Below are 14,095 nucleotides of genomic sequence, written 5' to 3'. Positions count from 1 at the left end.
CCTGAAGGCTGATTCTTAGTTTTCAGCACTGTGTGACTCACCATAATCACCCAAAATATCTTTCATATGAGGGCATATCTAACGTCTGCAAGATGTATCTATAGGGTGCATCACTAAATTTTTTAAAAAATGGACATTGCAATCATGGATTTTACTACTTCATGGTACATTGTATCGGAGCTCTGGCACACTGCAGTATCAGTGACTGAATTGTACAATGAAAATCAAACCTGGATTCTGTGACTGAGTTAATTGAATGATAATACAGTACAAGGAAACAGTGCACCATTGCAATCAATCTACTTTACCCTAAAAGTGCTAATTATTCAATTTGTTTATAACAACAGATTTCTTCAGTTTCACTCTTTGCACAATCTAGCTATAATATACAAGCAATTTAGTGCTTCACAATGATGATTTTCTTTAGAATTCTATTAAATTAATAAATACTATTTTCTCCTTCCAGCATCCTGTCTGTTTTTCAATCTGTATACATATGTTTCCTCCAGACCTGACAGTACTGCTGCCGACAGGCTATGGCTCCAGCTGGAACAAGAGGTAAGTTACAGAAATAGTCATAGAGTTATATAGCATGGAAACAGACTCTTTGGTCTACTTCATACACTCCAACCAGACATCTCCATCTGACCTGGTCCCATTTGCCAACATTTGGCCCACATCCCTCTAAACCCTTCCTATTTATATACCCATCCGAATATCTTTTCTAATTGTACCCACCTCCTCCACTTCCTCTGGCAGCTCGTTCCATACACCCGCTGCATTAAAAAGTTAATCCCCAAGCACTTTTTAAATCTTTCCCCTTTCACTTTAAACCTCTGCTGTCTATTTTGGACTTCTCACCCTAGGAAAAAGACCATGGCTATTCACCCTGTCCATGCCCCTCACGATTTTTTCAACCTCTATCAGGTCACCCCTCAGCCTTCACTCCAGGGAAAAATGCCCCAGCCTATTCAGCCTCTCCCTATAATGCAAACCCTCCAGTCCCTCTAGTTTCCCTTATAAGTTTAACATGGTTATGGCACAGCTTTTGTGAAATGTGACATTTCATTGTGCAAACGTACACAAGATGTACTTCCATTATTTCTTTAATACCACATTGACTCCAGATAATTTTAGAATCTTGTTTGAATTTAATTTAGGTATTTTGAGTCACAGGTATCATAGGATCAATGAATAAGTTGATTTTAAGCTGTAAATCCTACAAGGTGAAGGAAAATACAGACTAATAATTACACAAGTTTTCATCTCTGCGTTGCGCTACAGTTTTGGTGATACTATTGGTGAATTGTTTTAACGGTCTGATTACTGTCAAGTTGTACTTGAGAGAAAATATGTCATTAACAAAAGAAAATCATATAGTTCTTTTTTTGTGACTTTTCCATGTTATTAGGTTATTCGATTCCTCACCAAATTTGGGTTGTCCCATTCTGGTGCCAGCGCTATATTGGTAGAATCGGATTGTCCGTGCAACACTGAGGTAACTAAGGAACTTGATGTACAAAAAATGACTTGGACATTTATAATAGAGATGCATCATTTGTGCAGTTGGCCTTACTAAAGAATTAGTCAGAATCAAGCCCTGATTATACTCTTTATTTAACGTTCGTTCAGCAAGCAGTATGTGTTTATTGTCAGGGTGAAGCAGCATCTGCTTAATTTAGATTTGATTTGTAAGCCTGCAGTTCTAGCCTAGTTTGATGTTGTGGTTAGGCTGTCTGGTGTCAGATCCTGACTCAGGATTTAGGCTACCTTTGTTTGTCAGTGTGAAAAGAAAATACATTGCCTATAACGCAATAGTTGTGTTCTTGTGTGACCTTGCGCTACAGAAAATCGTATTATAGGGAATTTGCTGTAGAAAATTGCTATACCTGTAAAGTTCACGTTATCCAAACAGTGTCCACTATTCATCAATCGCATTACAGCCAATTCACGTTAACGAACCGTGTTACAGCAGAACTACCTGTATGTTATTTAGATGTTACATTCCCATTGTGAAGCGTATCTCTGTGTTCCATAATTTAAGCAAACATTATTGAAGTTTTTATTTTTGTAGATGAAAATATACTGAAAGTATCCAAGCAATTTTTAAGTTGGTTCCTCATGCAGTCGGGTATCCTGACTATCCAATGAGATATTTGCAGAGTTGTTGGTCATAGAGTTATTTGCTTCTGTTTTTCTTTTAATTTTTTATGCATATTGTTAGAGATATTTTGACACAGCTTATTTTCTTTTCATCACATTTCACAGGAATACCAATTCTAGGGGAAAACCAATATTTATATTTCATTAGAGGAGAGTACTGATTGCTTAGCAAGTGGACTCTTTTAACGCTAATTAACAGTTAACAGCCAGGCTTTGTTAAATTTTAAACTGGGCAGGGTGATTCTGGTCATTGCATTACTTTGAGAAATGCACCAGTGAATAGGCTGTTAGCTATTTTGTTGTATTGAAACAGGTGCATTGTCTGTGTATGTTCTTTCTATGTGCAAAGAACAGGATACTGTAATATTTAATTTTAAGTACATGCAAGTATACGACACCTCAAGCCCAACTAACCGTCTTAAATTGGTTGTCAGTGTAATCCTTTGCATTTTGAAGATTATCCAGCAAATGTGTCCAATTGCAGAATTGCGACGAATATTAGAGTTGAGAGTTTTGAAAGCACAAGCCATTTGGGTACAGTCAGTTGCATTGTTTATTGTGAAAAGCCAAAGGGACATGCTCTTTCATGTGAATTGTCAGTTTGTGGGACATACGGCCTATGTACATGACATCACAGTGGCATTGAAATTCATATACCACATTACTCATCTGTGTTATAGCAGAATTTAATTTTGGCTCCATGGCAGCATTCTACGAGAGGAAAATAGCAATATGAAACAGGAAAACACAAAGCACAAACATACTAACGGATACGTGAATCCAGGAGTCTCCTGTGACAAAAGAAACGTGGTGGACCAGAAGATGCAGGCAGATACGTTTGTAGCCTGGTTAAAGTTGAAGCCAATGATTTATCAAGGGGTTCAAGGGTTATGGGGAAAAAGCAGGAGAATGGGGTTGAGGAACTTATCAGCCATGATTGGAATGGCGGATCAGACTCAATGGGCCGAATGGCCTAATTTCTGCTCCTATGTCTTATGGTTTTATGTGGTGTTGCTAAGTTTCAAATGCAAATTGACTCCTTCGCTTATCAGGAAATTATTCAATAATAGGATGCATTTTGGTGGTTAGACTGTGAAGATGACCTGGCTGAAGGTGAAAATGATGAGAGTGCTGCAAACAGGAAAAGGTTTAGCCTGGGGTGTATTTGAAATAGCTAACAAATAAACGAAAAAGGAGCACAAAAATCAAATGAGTAATAGCCTGGACTGTGCTAAATAATAAAAGGAAGTAGCCTTCACTTTATAAAAATAAAGAAATGGATAGTCTCACCTATTATAGAGTCATAGAGTTATACAGCGTGGAAACAGACCCTTCAGTCCAACTCGTACTTGCAGCCAAGTTCTCCGAAATAAACTAGTCCCACTTGCCTGCACTTGGCCCATATCCTTATAAAGCTTTCCTATTCAAGTACATGTGCAAATGTTTTTTTAAATGTTCTAACTGCATCTACCACTTCCTCCGGCGGTTCATTGCACATACAAACCACGCACTGTGTGGAAAAAGTTTCCTCTCGGGTCCCTTTTAAATCTTTCTCCTCTCACTTTAAACCTGTGCCTTCTAGTTCTGGACTCCCCTACCCTGGGAAAAAGACCTAAGCCCTGCGCCTTATCTCTGCCCCTCACAATTTTACAAGCCTCTATAAGGTCACCCCTCAACCTTTTACGCTCCACTGAAAACTTTTCCAGTTTGTCCAGCTTCTCCTTATAAGTCTCACCTCTAGTCCCAGTAACATCCTTGTAAAGCTTTTCTGAACCCTCTCCAATTTAATAATAATCTTCCTAAAGCAGGGCAACCAGAATTATACACAGAACTCCAAAAGTGGCCTCACTGACATCCTGTACATCCGCCACGTGATGTCCAAACCCCTGTAGTTGGTGGTCTGAGCAATTAAGGCAAGTGTGTCGAATGCCGCCTTTACCACTCTGCCTACCTGTGACGCAACTTTCAAAGAACTATGTACCTGAACCCCTAGGTCACTCTATTTGATAACACTCCCCATGGGCCTTCGCTTAACTTTGTAAGTCCTGCTCTTGTTCGACTTACCAAAGTGCAACATTTATTCTAATTAAACTCCATTTTCCAATCCTTGGCCCATTGGCCCAATTGATCAAGATCCCTTTGTAATCTATACCACCAATTTTGGTGTCATCCGCAAAGTTGCTAACTGTGCTTCCTAAGTTCTCATCCAAATCGTTTATATAAATGACAAACAACAGTGGACCCAGCATTGATTTCTGCAGAATACCGCTGGTCCCAGCACTTCAAACCTCCACAACCCCGTCTCCTACCATCAAGTCAATTTTGTATCTAATTGGTAAGCTCTCTCTGAATCCCATGTGATCTAACTTTTTAATAACCAATCTACCATGCGGAACCTTGTCAAAGGTTTATGAAAGTCCATGTAGCCAATGTCAATTTCTCTGCCCTCATCTGTTGTCTTGGCCACTTCCTCAAAAAACTCAATCAAGTTTGTGAGGCACAGTTTCCCATGTACAAAGCCATGCTGACTATCCCTAATCAGTCCTTGTCTGTCAGAATCCCCTCCAGTAACTTACCCACCACCAATGTCAGGTTTACCGGTCCATAATTCCCAGGCTTCTCCTTGCAGCCTTTCTTGGATAAAGGCACAACACTGATACAAGCATCTCTGCTAGGGCCCCTGCATTTCTTCGTTTGTTTCCCACAATGTCCTGGGATACACTTGAACGGGTCCTGGAAATTTATCTGTGTTTGTGCTTTTTAAGATCTCCAGCACCTCCACCTCTGTAATGTAGACTGTTTTCAAGACATCAGTATTTATTTTCCGGAGTTCCCTAACTTCCATGTCTTTCTCCATAGTAAACACTGAAGCGAAATATTCGTTTAGTGTTTCCCCCATCTCTTGTGGTTCCACACAATCTTTAAGGGCCCCTGTTCTCTCCCTAGCTGCTTTTTAGCTCTTGAGTTACTTACAGAATCTCTTTGGATTATCCTTAACCTCACCTACCAAGGCTAGTTCATATCCCCTTCTTGCCCTCCTGCTCTCCATTTAAGACTACCCCTCTTTTCTTTATAGTCTTCAAGAGATTCATTTGATCCCAGTTGTCTATACCTGACACATATCTTCTCCTTGTTCTTGACCAGAACCTCAATATTTCTATTCATCCATTGTTCCCAACTCTTACCAGCTTTACCCTTCACTCTAACAGGGACATACTGCCTCTGAACTCTCATTATCTCACTTTTGAAAGCCTCCCATTTGCCAATTGTCCCTTTACTTGCAAATGGTTTACCCCAGTTAACTTTTGAAAGTTCCTGTCTCATACTGGTAAAACTGGCCTTACTCTAGTTTAGAACTTTCAAATTTTATGCGGGACCTATGCTTTTCCATACTTATTTTGAAATTAATAGAATTATGATCTCTGGTCCCAACATGCTCCTCACTAACACTTCAGTCATTTGCCTGCCTTATTTTCCAAGAGAAGGTCAATTTTTGCTCCTTCTCTGGTAGGTACATCTACATATTGACAAAGAATATTTTCTTGAGCGCATTTAACAAATTTTTCGCCTTCCAAACCCTTAACACAACGGCAGTCCCAGACTATGTTTGGAAAATTAAAATCCCCTACTAACGCATCCCTGTTTTTCTTACACATGTCTGAGATCTCTCCACATATTTGTTCCTCGGTTTCCCACTGACTATTAGGGATCCTATAGTACAATCCCATCAGGATGATCATCCCCTTCTTATTTCTGAGTTCCACCCATATAACCTCTTTGGACAATCTCCCAGGAATATCCCCTCTCTCAGTACAGCAGTTATGCTTTTCCTAATTAAAAATGCCACTCCCTGTCCTCCCTTGCCTCCCTTTCTATCCTACCTATAACATCTGAACCCCAGAACATTGAGCTGCCAGTCTGTCCCTCCCTCAGCCATGTTTCTGTAAAAGCTATGGTACCCCTGTTCCATGTTCCCATATATGCTCTGAGTTCATCTGCCTTATCTGTCAGACCTTTAACATAGAATTAAAAACGGCATTTATTTCGTTCGAGATCCCTCATTCCCTGATGTGCTGTTGCCTTCCTTGTCTAATTAACTTGCTGTCTTTAACTTCTGAACCATCCTCACATGTCTCTATTCTCACAAATGCCTAGGCCCCTATTCCCCCATACTAGCTTAAAGGCTTCCGAGTATCACCAGCAAATCTACCCGCCAGGACATTGGTCCCCCTTCAGGTGAAACCTGCCCCTTTTGAACAGGTCTCTTTTGCCCTAGAAGAGATCCCAATGATCCAAAAATGTGAATCCTTGGCCCGGGCACCATCTGCTTAGCTACTGATTTATCTGCCCTATGTCCCTATTCCTACTCTCACTAGCACATGGCACCAGAAGTAATCCAGAGATTACTACCTTTTTGAGGTTCTGCATTTTAACCTCCTACCTAACTTCCAATATTCATTCTGCGCAGCGTCAACCCTTTGTCTACCTATGTCATTCTTGGCAACGTGTACAACAACCTCCGGCTGCTCATTGTTCCCTCTAACAATTTGCTATAGCTGTTCCAAGATATCCTTGACCCTGGCAATTTTTGAGTATCAAATGACTATATTTATATACTGCTGTTCTATATTTTGGGGCATCAGTCGCAAATATTTTGTTCTCCTGTCAACCTTCAGTAGTCTCTATTTCCAGTGAAGGATGACATTGACAGAGAAAAAAAAAATCTGCTGTCTCGACCATACTTCTATGCTGGAGAATGTACGCTTTGAAAGTGAACATTTAGTTGGTAGGGCCTAGGAAATTGTGGGGTCTCTTGCAATGTCACATCCTTTTTGAGTAAATCAGAACTAACGGTGATGAGTACAATTCATTTTATATCTACTTCTGTTATTTTGCAGGTCTTGAAGACTTTAATAGTCATGTTACATCGACAGTGGCTTACTGTTCGCATATCCCAAGAAAATCATTCTTCAGTGTGTAATCAGGCTGTGGTGCAGTTCCTAAGGGAAACTGTTTTACTCCTGCACTGTCTTTCACAGAGGGACAAAAGTTTTACAGACCATTGTTTGGATGTGCTACACCTCTATGATCAAGTTATGCATGGAATCAAAGCTATTTTAAAAAACATACCAGATCTTGAAGAGTGTGAAGGTGAGAAGTTTGTTGTAGAAATGAATGTTGATTTTATTTGATTGAGGAAGTGCCTAAGAACCAATACAGTTCCAGGAACAGAAAAGTGCCATTGTGCATCTTTTACTCGTGGACCAATACTATCTAAAATTCTTGACCCAATCCCAAAATTGCTCCAATACCACATCTATTTTCAGAAAATATTTGATCAAGCTTTTTCCCATCTAGGAAGTGCAGCACTAACAAAATTCAAGAAGCTTGACACAATCTAGGATTAAGCTTGATGGGCACCATGTGCACCACCTTAAATATTTATTCCTTTCACCATGGACATATGGTAGCAACAATATGCACCACCTACAAGATGCGCTGAAGTGACCCACCCAGGCTCCTTGGGCAACATCTTCCAAACTTGAAAATCCTACCATCTGGAAGGATAAGTGCAGCAAATGCTTGGGAACATCACTACCTGCAAGTTCCCCTCCAAGCCATACAATATCCTGACTTTAAAAGGTAACTTCACTGCTGTGTTAAGATCCAGGGTCTCCCTTCCTTTAACAGCTCTTTTCTTTCTAACCTGCACCCCGTGGTCTACAGCATTTCAAGAATGCAGCTCACCACTGTAATCTTGAGGGTAATTGGGAATTAGCTGTGATAGCCCATATCCAATGAACAAATAAAAAAATAATAAAAAAGAAAGCAGCAGTCTTCAGGGCCAGTTCTTTAGAAAGAGCTGAATATAATCCAATTGTTGCATATAACTGGATTCATAAAAGTATTGAAATTTACTGCATGACTAGGGCCAACATACCGACGAAGAAATTTTCTTACTATTTTTGCTTTTGTTTCTGCAACCATTTTTCCCTTTTTGATCAATTTCTGTCTTCCCATTTTGACTGCACCTCCATAGTAGAACTGCACAGGTATCAATAACCTTTCCAGTGCATTATCCTAATGGTTGTTCACCATAGTACTTGACAAATAACTTGGAAGGATGTCTAACCTCTCACTGTGTGTACAATGCGCTTTCTAGAATAAGTCATGAAATATCACCCAAGAACAAGGTGAATCTTTTTACCTTCCTAAATTGGAGGCTGTGCTGAAGCTAATTGTCCACAGCTGTAACTGGCTTGTATCACCTAATACGGCATTGACAAAGTTGAACCTAAAACTCGAAGTGGGAATTGGTATACTTTAATAAGTGTGAATATGTTGATAAGATTACCTAGGCAGTGCCTTTGGGGGAATTTACAGCAACAATGTAGTGACAGTTAATTCTTTTTTTTACAAGGTATGAATTATCCAAAGAATTAGAGTCAGATCAGGGTTAAAATTGTACATCATAAATATGCAAAGAGATAATGAATACATTGGAAATAGATAATTTTTTTTTCTTCAGCTTGTAATCCACAATTTCCAAGGAGTATTGGAAAGATGGCAATAAACTTGAAAGACCATGATTAGGGCTTGTTGTCAAGGCTGTCCTAATGATTTGGATAAAGGAATTCCCTTGTTACCATTTGCCCCTGAAGAATCTACAGAATTCAGGCCTTTTGTAATGATATGCGGATTTGTTTTTCTTTTTTTAATCAAAGAGAATGTTATAAACCAAAGCTTGGAGTCTGCACTTCTAAGCTATGTGATATGTTTCCAATGAAAATTAACCAAAATTCGAGAGTATAACAAAAAGCTTTTGGAAAAGTGCTCAACAAATAATAAAAATAAGACCAGACAAAGCTCAAAATTTTGTTCCTGGGGCAAGGTCTTAATATTGTTACCCATTTCTGGAGAATCATTAAAAGCAAGATCACTGAGCCATATGAAATAAAACAAAATGAATACTCCAGACAGGAGGGTAAATTGAAGTTTTGATGAAGTGTCACTGGACTCAAAACATTAACTCAGCTTTCTCCTACATATGCTACCAGAATTACTTAGTTTCCCCAGCAATTTCTGTTTTTGTTTCAGGAAAAATCAATGTTACGTTAATATTTTAAAGTTATACTGTAACAGCAAGGATAGTTAGGAGAGAAATAATGTAGTTAGTGGTGGGTGAAATTGGGAATAAAATGAAAATATCAGAACAGTTGAGAAATGAACCAGAAATTGAAGGCTCAGAAGTTGACTCTTCAGAAATCAGATTGCATAATATTGAGGTTCTGGAAGATTTAGATGGATCATTATGCTATGTCTGAAATCTGTAAAAGTGACTTATGAAAGCTATTTTTGAATCATAAATTGATTTGTATAAGTAGGTCAGGGAAAACATGTTTGGCTGTACATGTCGTTAATATAAGGGATGCATTACCCATAAAACAACATCTTTACGCACTCAATCCAATGAAATTGACTCAGGTAAGAAGCAATCAAGTTCATGATCAACAATAACAGTATCAAACTTAATAATAGAAGCTCACCTATTGTGATGATGCTGAAACTAAATGGAGTACAACGACTATGTCAGTTATTGGAAAGTCAACACAATAACTAAGATGGATTTGAATGGCTTTAGAAGATTGTACGTGGAGGATTAGTTGAGCTTAGAGAAATTGATTTGCGAAAGGATATTAGCAAGTTGCATCAACTCATACAGCCGAAGAACTTAGCTGTCATCGCACAGGATGGACTTTATCACTATCTAGCTATTGGAAATGGAAAAATTCGCAATTAATGGCAGAGCCTTCAGCTATTTAGATTTTAAGCTCTGAAACTCCCTCCCAATTTTTTTCTGAATTTGTAACTTGCTTTAATTCATTAAGACACTCCTTAAAAGCTATCTCTTTGACCAAACTTTTGTCTATTTGCCCCTATATCACCTTGTATGGCTCTGAGTTTGCATTACAACTTCCTTTGTGCCTTGGGACATTTTACGATATTAGAAGTGCTATATCATATAAGTTGTTGAATGAAACTCTGTCGCTCAAGTGTTTCCCTTGTCACTGATAATTAGAGATCAGACTGCAAATGCAGCTTCTTAATAGATTTTCAGCCTCACTCATGTTGGACATGCAGATCTTCCAGCTGCCTTTTCTCGTTTGGATCCACCTTCAATGTGGAAATGATCAGTGGTCCTGTGATGTGGTTTTCAACCTTGTGATAAACTCCCCTTATCTAAGTGACAAAGTTGAGGACTATGCAAAACTCTACTAGTTTTCTCACCTACTGATACTTTGCAATGTCGCATAATTGTACGACTACTTCCATTAATTTTAACTGCTCCTGTTTGTGTTCTTTGTCCTGTCTCTTGCTGTGAAATTGTTACCATTGATTGTTGATGGTTTAAATAATGCACTCCTGTGTTGGGACTTATCCAGAACCAACCCTTGACTTTTTATTTCAGGTTTTGCATCAGTTTGGTGTTATCCAGCCCCATTTTCCAATTAATTGCACAGTTAATTTAGTGAGAGTCTTTTACACCAAAGTTTATTTCCTTTGTCTTCTTTGAGCTTGACAAAGAAAATATGAACAAATAAGCAATGTTATGTTGTGGTTGCAGATTACAACCCTTTTGAGCTACTAAATTTCTTTTTTAATACACATGTCAGTCAGCATGTGACTGTCACATTTATTGCTATCTTAGTTGTCCTGAGAAGATGAAAGTGGGTTACCTTGAGTCACTGCAGTTGTAGTTTGATGCCAAGCCTCTGAGTGGCTTGCTTGTCCATACCTGAGAGCTGCTGAGAGTTGACCAAATTGCTGAGAGACTGAAATGATTCATTTAGGCCAAACCAGGTAAAGTTGGTAGGTTTCTTTTCCCAAACAACATTAAAATCATACAATCACATAGTACAGAAGAGGCTCTTTGGCTCAGATTCTGAACCGACAAAATGTTACTTTAAATCTGCACTATTCCCACTTTCCAGCACTTAGCCATGACTTTGACTGTTATGACATTCAATGGTCATCCACATACAGTTCTTACCTCAATTACCCTCCCAGATAGTGTAGTCCAGATTCCCACCACCCTCTTGGAGAAAAGATTATTCCTTAAATTCCCTCCTAAAACTAATATCTTTCACCTTAAAATTATGACCCCTTGTCATAGCAACATAAGAACAGAAAGTACCCTGATATATCTTTTTTCAGTCCAAAATGCATAACCTCAGATAAGCAGTTAAGTTTTTACTATAGTCCAACACCTTCATCGTACCTATTGCCAGTTTTTATTTTTAAAAAAATGAATTCACATTCTCAAGCAACCAATGTAAGATTCAAGCTCTCATCCAAGCCTGTTAGTTACTTGTCCAATAACAGACTCTCCAGTATCGCACCAGGTATTATGTATAGATATAATCGATAATTTAAAAATGATAGAAAGAGTTAATTAATCATCATGTTACTTCTTTACTGCTTCGTAAATTGTTTCATCGGCTACTGTCCAAAATTGTGGTTAGCTGTCACCAAATTCACAAGTTCTAAACTGTTCAAAACTCCATCTTTTTTCTACATCCTCCTTCCTCACTTCTTAATTAGAACTTTTGCTTTGTACACTTAATTATACCAAATTGTATTTCAGAGTTGGCTTTGGAAGAACTTTGTTCCCATGAGCCAGAAGCCGAATATCAAGAACCAGAAACTGATGGACCTTGAGGCACCGTACACAAGATTGAAGATACTTCAATTGCAGCACATTTGTACATACACTGATAGCTACATACTTGAATACCCATTTGTGGCCCCATTAACTGAGCTGATATTTTTCAGGGTTATTTTCACTGAAAAATTAAATGCCTGAAAAATCATAATGAATTGTATTTCTAGGATTATTGTCTGTCTTTCAAGTTCAAGCAACAATGAAATATTTAGTGGCTAGTAACTGCATTCATGAATCTCTCCGCTATCACTGACATTACAGTAGAATTAATTTGTTTATTAGCAGTGGACTTTCTAACTCGAGCACAACGAGAAAAATACCTTCAATGCCATTTTTGATAAACTGTTGAACCTCAGCTGGATGATTTTGTATGCATTTTTTGAACGTTGTTTTAAGAATTTGCACAAGTATATGATTTTGTTTTACATTATTATCACAGAAACAGGTATTGGAGTGCAATATTTTCAGATTCCATGATGCAGTGCTCTGGAGGACAAGTTCAGAATATTTAACAATGTGTAAAATAGAAAAACGTTCACAACAAAGTGGGTCTTCTAAGATCTGTGGAGAAAGGAAATAAGGTAGTGTTTCAGGTTTTTGAAACACTTTTTTTGCTATCGCTACAGATGTTGCCTGATCTGAGTGTTTCCTGAATTTTGTTTTTCTTTTAAACTTGTGCGGTTTTGCATTGAGTGAATGTGATGAGTTGTACTACCTACAACAATGGCTTGAATGACTTGTCCAGAGAAGTTTAAAGATGAAATACTATTAATTGAATGTCCATTCTTGTTGAGTAAAAATGTTTAATTTGTAACACTGTGCAGATTGATAACTGAATTAATATTTTTGTGCTGACAAAATGTGGGGGATCATTGCAACTTCAAAGATTTAAACTATTTTCTGAGGTCCTTGTACAGTTTTGTTTTCTTTGCAATAAATATAAAATTATAAACATCTACTGAGTCTGTATTTTGAATTTCTCTTTCAACATAGAATGTGTTTTTGCAGTCCTTGACTACAGTAAATAGGTTAATAACAGAAGTTTCACTTTGAGTTACTTAACCAGTGTTACATTCTGCATGGAGAAAATTAAAAAGGAAACCTCGAGTTTGCAAAGTATTGCAAAAAGCCCAAATTTTAGTAATAGGAATAGTTGCTCAGTGTAATTTTTAAATTATTTTTAAATAAATATAATAAAATAATTTGTCGTATTGGTTGTGTGCTAATTGGGTCCAGTGAATCTTAATGGTTTATTCCAGATTCCACATAACAAGAAATTAAATAGCTCCAATCATCTTTTAATCACAGAACAATACAGTGTAGAAAGAAATAATTCACCTCATTGTGCCTGTGCTGATTCTCTGAAACAGCTACAATTTGGTCCTATTGTCTCGCTGTTTGCCCAGACACTCCTTTTTCCTCTCCTTTTGATGTATATGTCAATTTCCTTTGAAAGTCCTTGAATCATCTTCCCTTCTCAGACGGTACATTCCAGATCATAACTTGTTGCATTGAAAAAGTAAATTCTCTGTCTTTTTGCAATTAACTTAAAGCTGTGTCCTTCTAGTTATGTATCTCCTGAACGGTGAAGTGAGTTTTGAAAGCAACCACAGCAATGCTATTTCAGCATTCAGTATTGAATCTAGCAATGAAGGCTTACCAAGCCTACGTACTTGGATTGTTCATTAAGGTATTGACGGAAAATATGAATATTTGCAAAATAATTACTGCAAATAGAAAATTGATACAGTAGATTCCTTTACTATTTTTGTTGCCAAGATAGATCAGCTAAAAGTAGGAGTGATTTAATCATCTCTGAACTGTTAAGTGTATTTATTATCACTTAATAATCGTATTTTGGCAGACCGGTAAAAATTAAACCGGCATTTTCAGGAAGATTTAAATGACTTATTTCAGCTTGTTCTTGCTTCACAGATATGATGTCTTCCTGTGCCAGTTTTTCTTCTCTGGTCCACTCGCTTCCCTTTCCACCTACATCCACAACTCTTCCAATATCCTTTGTTACTTTAAGTTTCTGTATTTCTGTCCCTTACTATCTCCTTTTCAACATGGATATCCAATTCCTCACACTTTTGTCTCCCAGCAGGAAGGTCTGAGCACTCCTTTTTCCTTGAATTGCAGCTCAAACTCTTTAAATCATGCTGGGGTGGCAGGGCTGACATGTAGAGAGACTGAGTTGGTTAGGAC

At 38.0% G+C, this 14,095-nt stretch overlaps 1 protein-coding gene across 5 annotated transcripts in view; it reads left to right on the top strand.

Annotated features, from left to right (window-relative positions):
• LOC109919260 (ATR interacting protein) overlaps nucleotides 1–12,842 on the top strand; it is a 39,244-nt gene extending 26,402 nt beyond the window's left edge. For 4 of the 5 annotated variants that reach the window (XM_048606199.1, XM_048606201.1, XM_020519245.2 and 1 more), the window contains exons 13-16: nucleotides 467–558; nucleotides 1,412–1,498; nucleotides 7,062–7,314; nucleotides 11,810–12,842. In XM_048606199.1, the coding sequence (XP_048462156.1) occupies nucleotides 467–558; nucleotides 1,412–1,498; nucleotides 7,062–7,314; nucleotides 11,810–11,883 (506 nt within the window). In that variant the 3' untranslated portion in view covers nucleotides 11,884–12,842. Of the gene's footprint in view, nucleotides 1–466; nucleotides 559–1,411; nucleotides 1,499–7,061; nucleotides 7,315–11,809 lie in introns of those variants that run through there. The other variant, XM_048606202.1, reaches the window with a different exon arrangement.
• Nucleotides 12,843–14,095: the final 1,253 nt, after the last annotated feature.

Source organism: Rhincodon typus, chromosome 16 (assembly GCF_021869965.1).
Source record: "Rhincodon typus isolate 14 chromosome 16, sRhiTyp1.1, whole genome shotgun sequence".
NCBI lineage: Eukaryota > Metazoa > Chordata > Chondrichthyes > Orectolobiformes > Rhincodontidae > Rhincodon > Rhincodon typus.
This window is presented reverse-complemented; position numbering and strand designations above follow the sequence as displayed.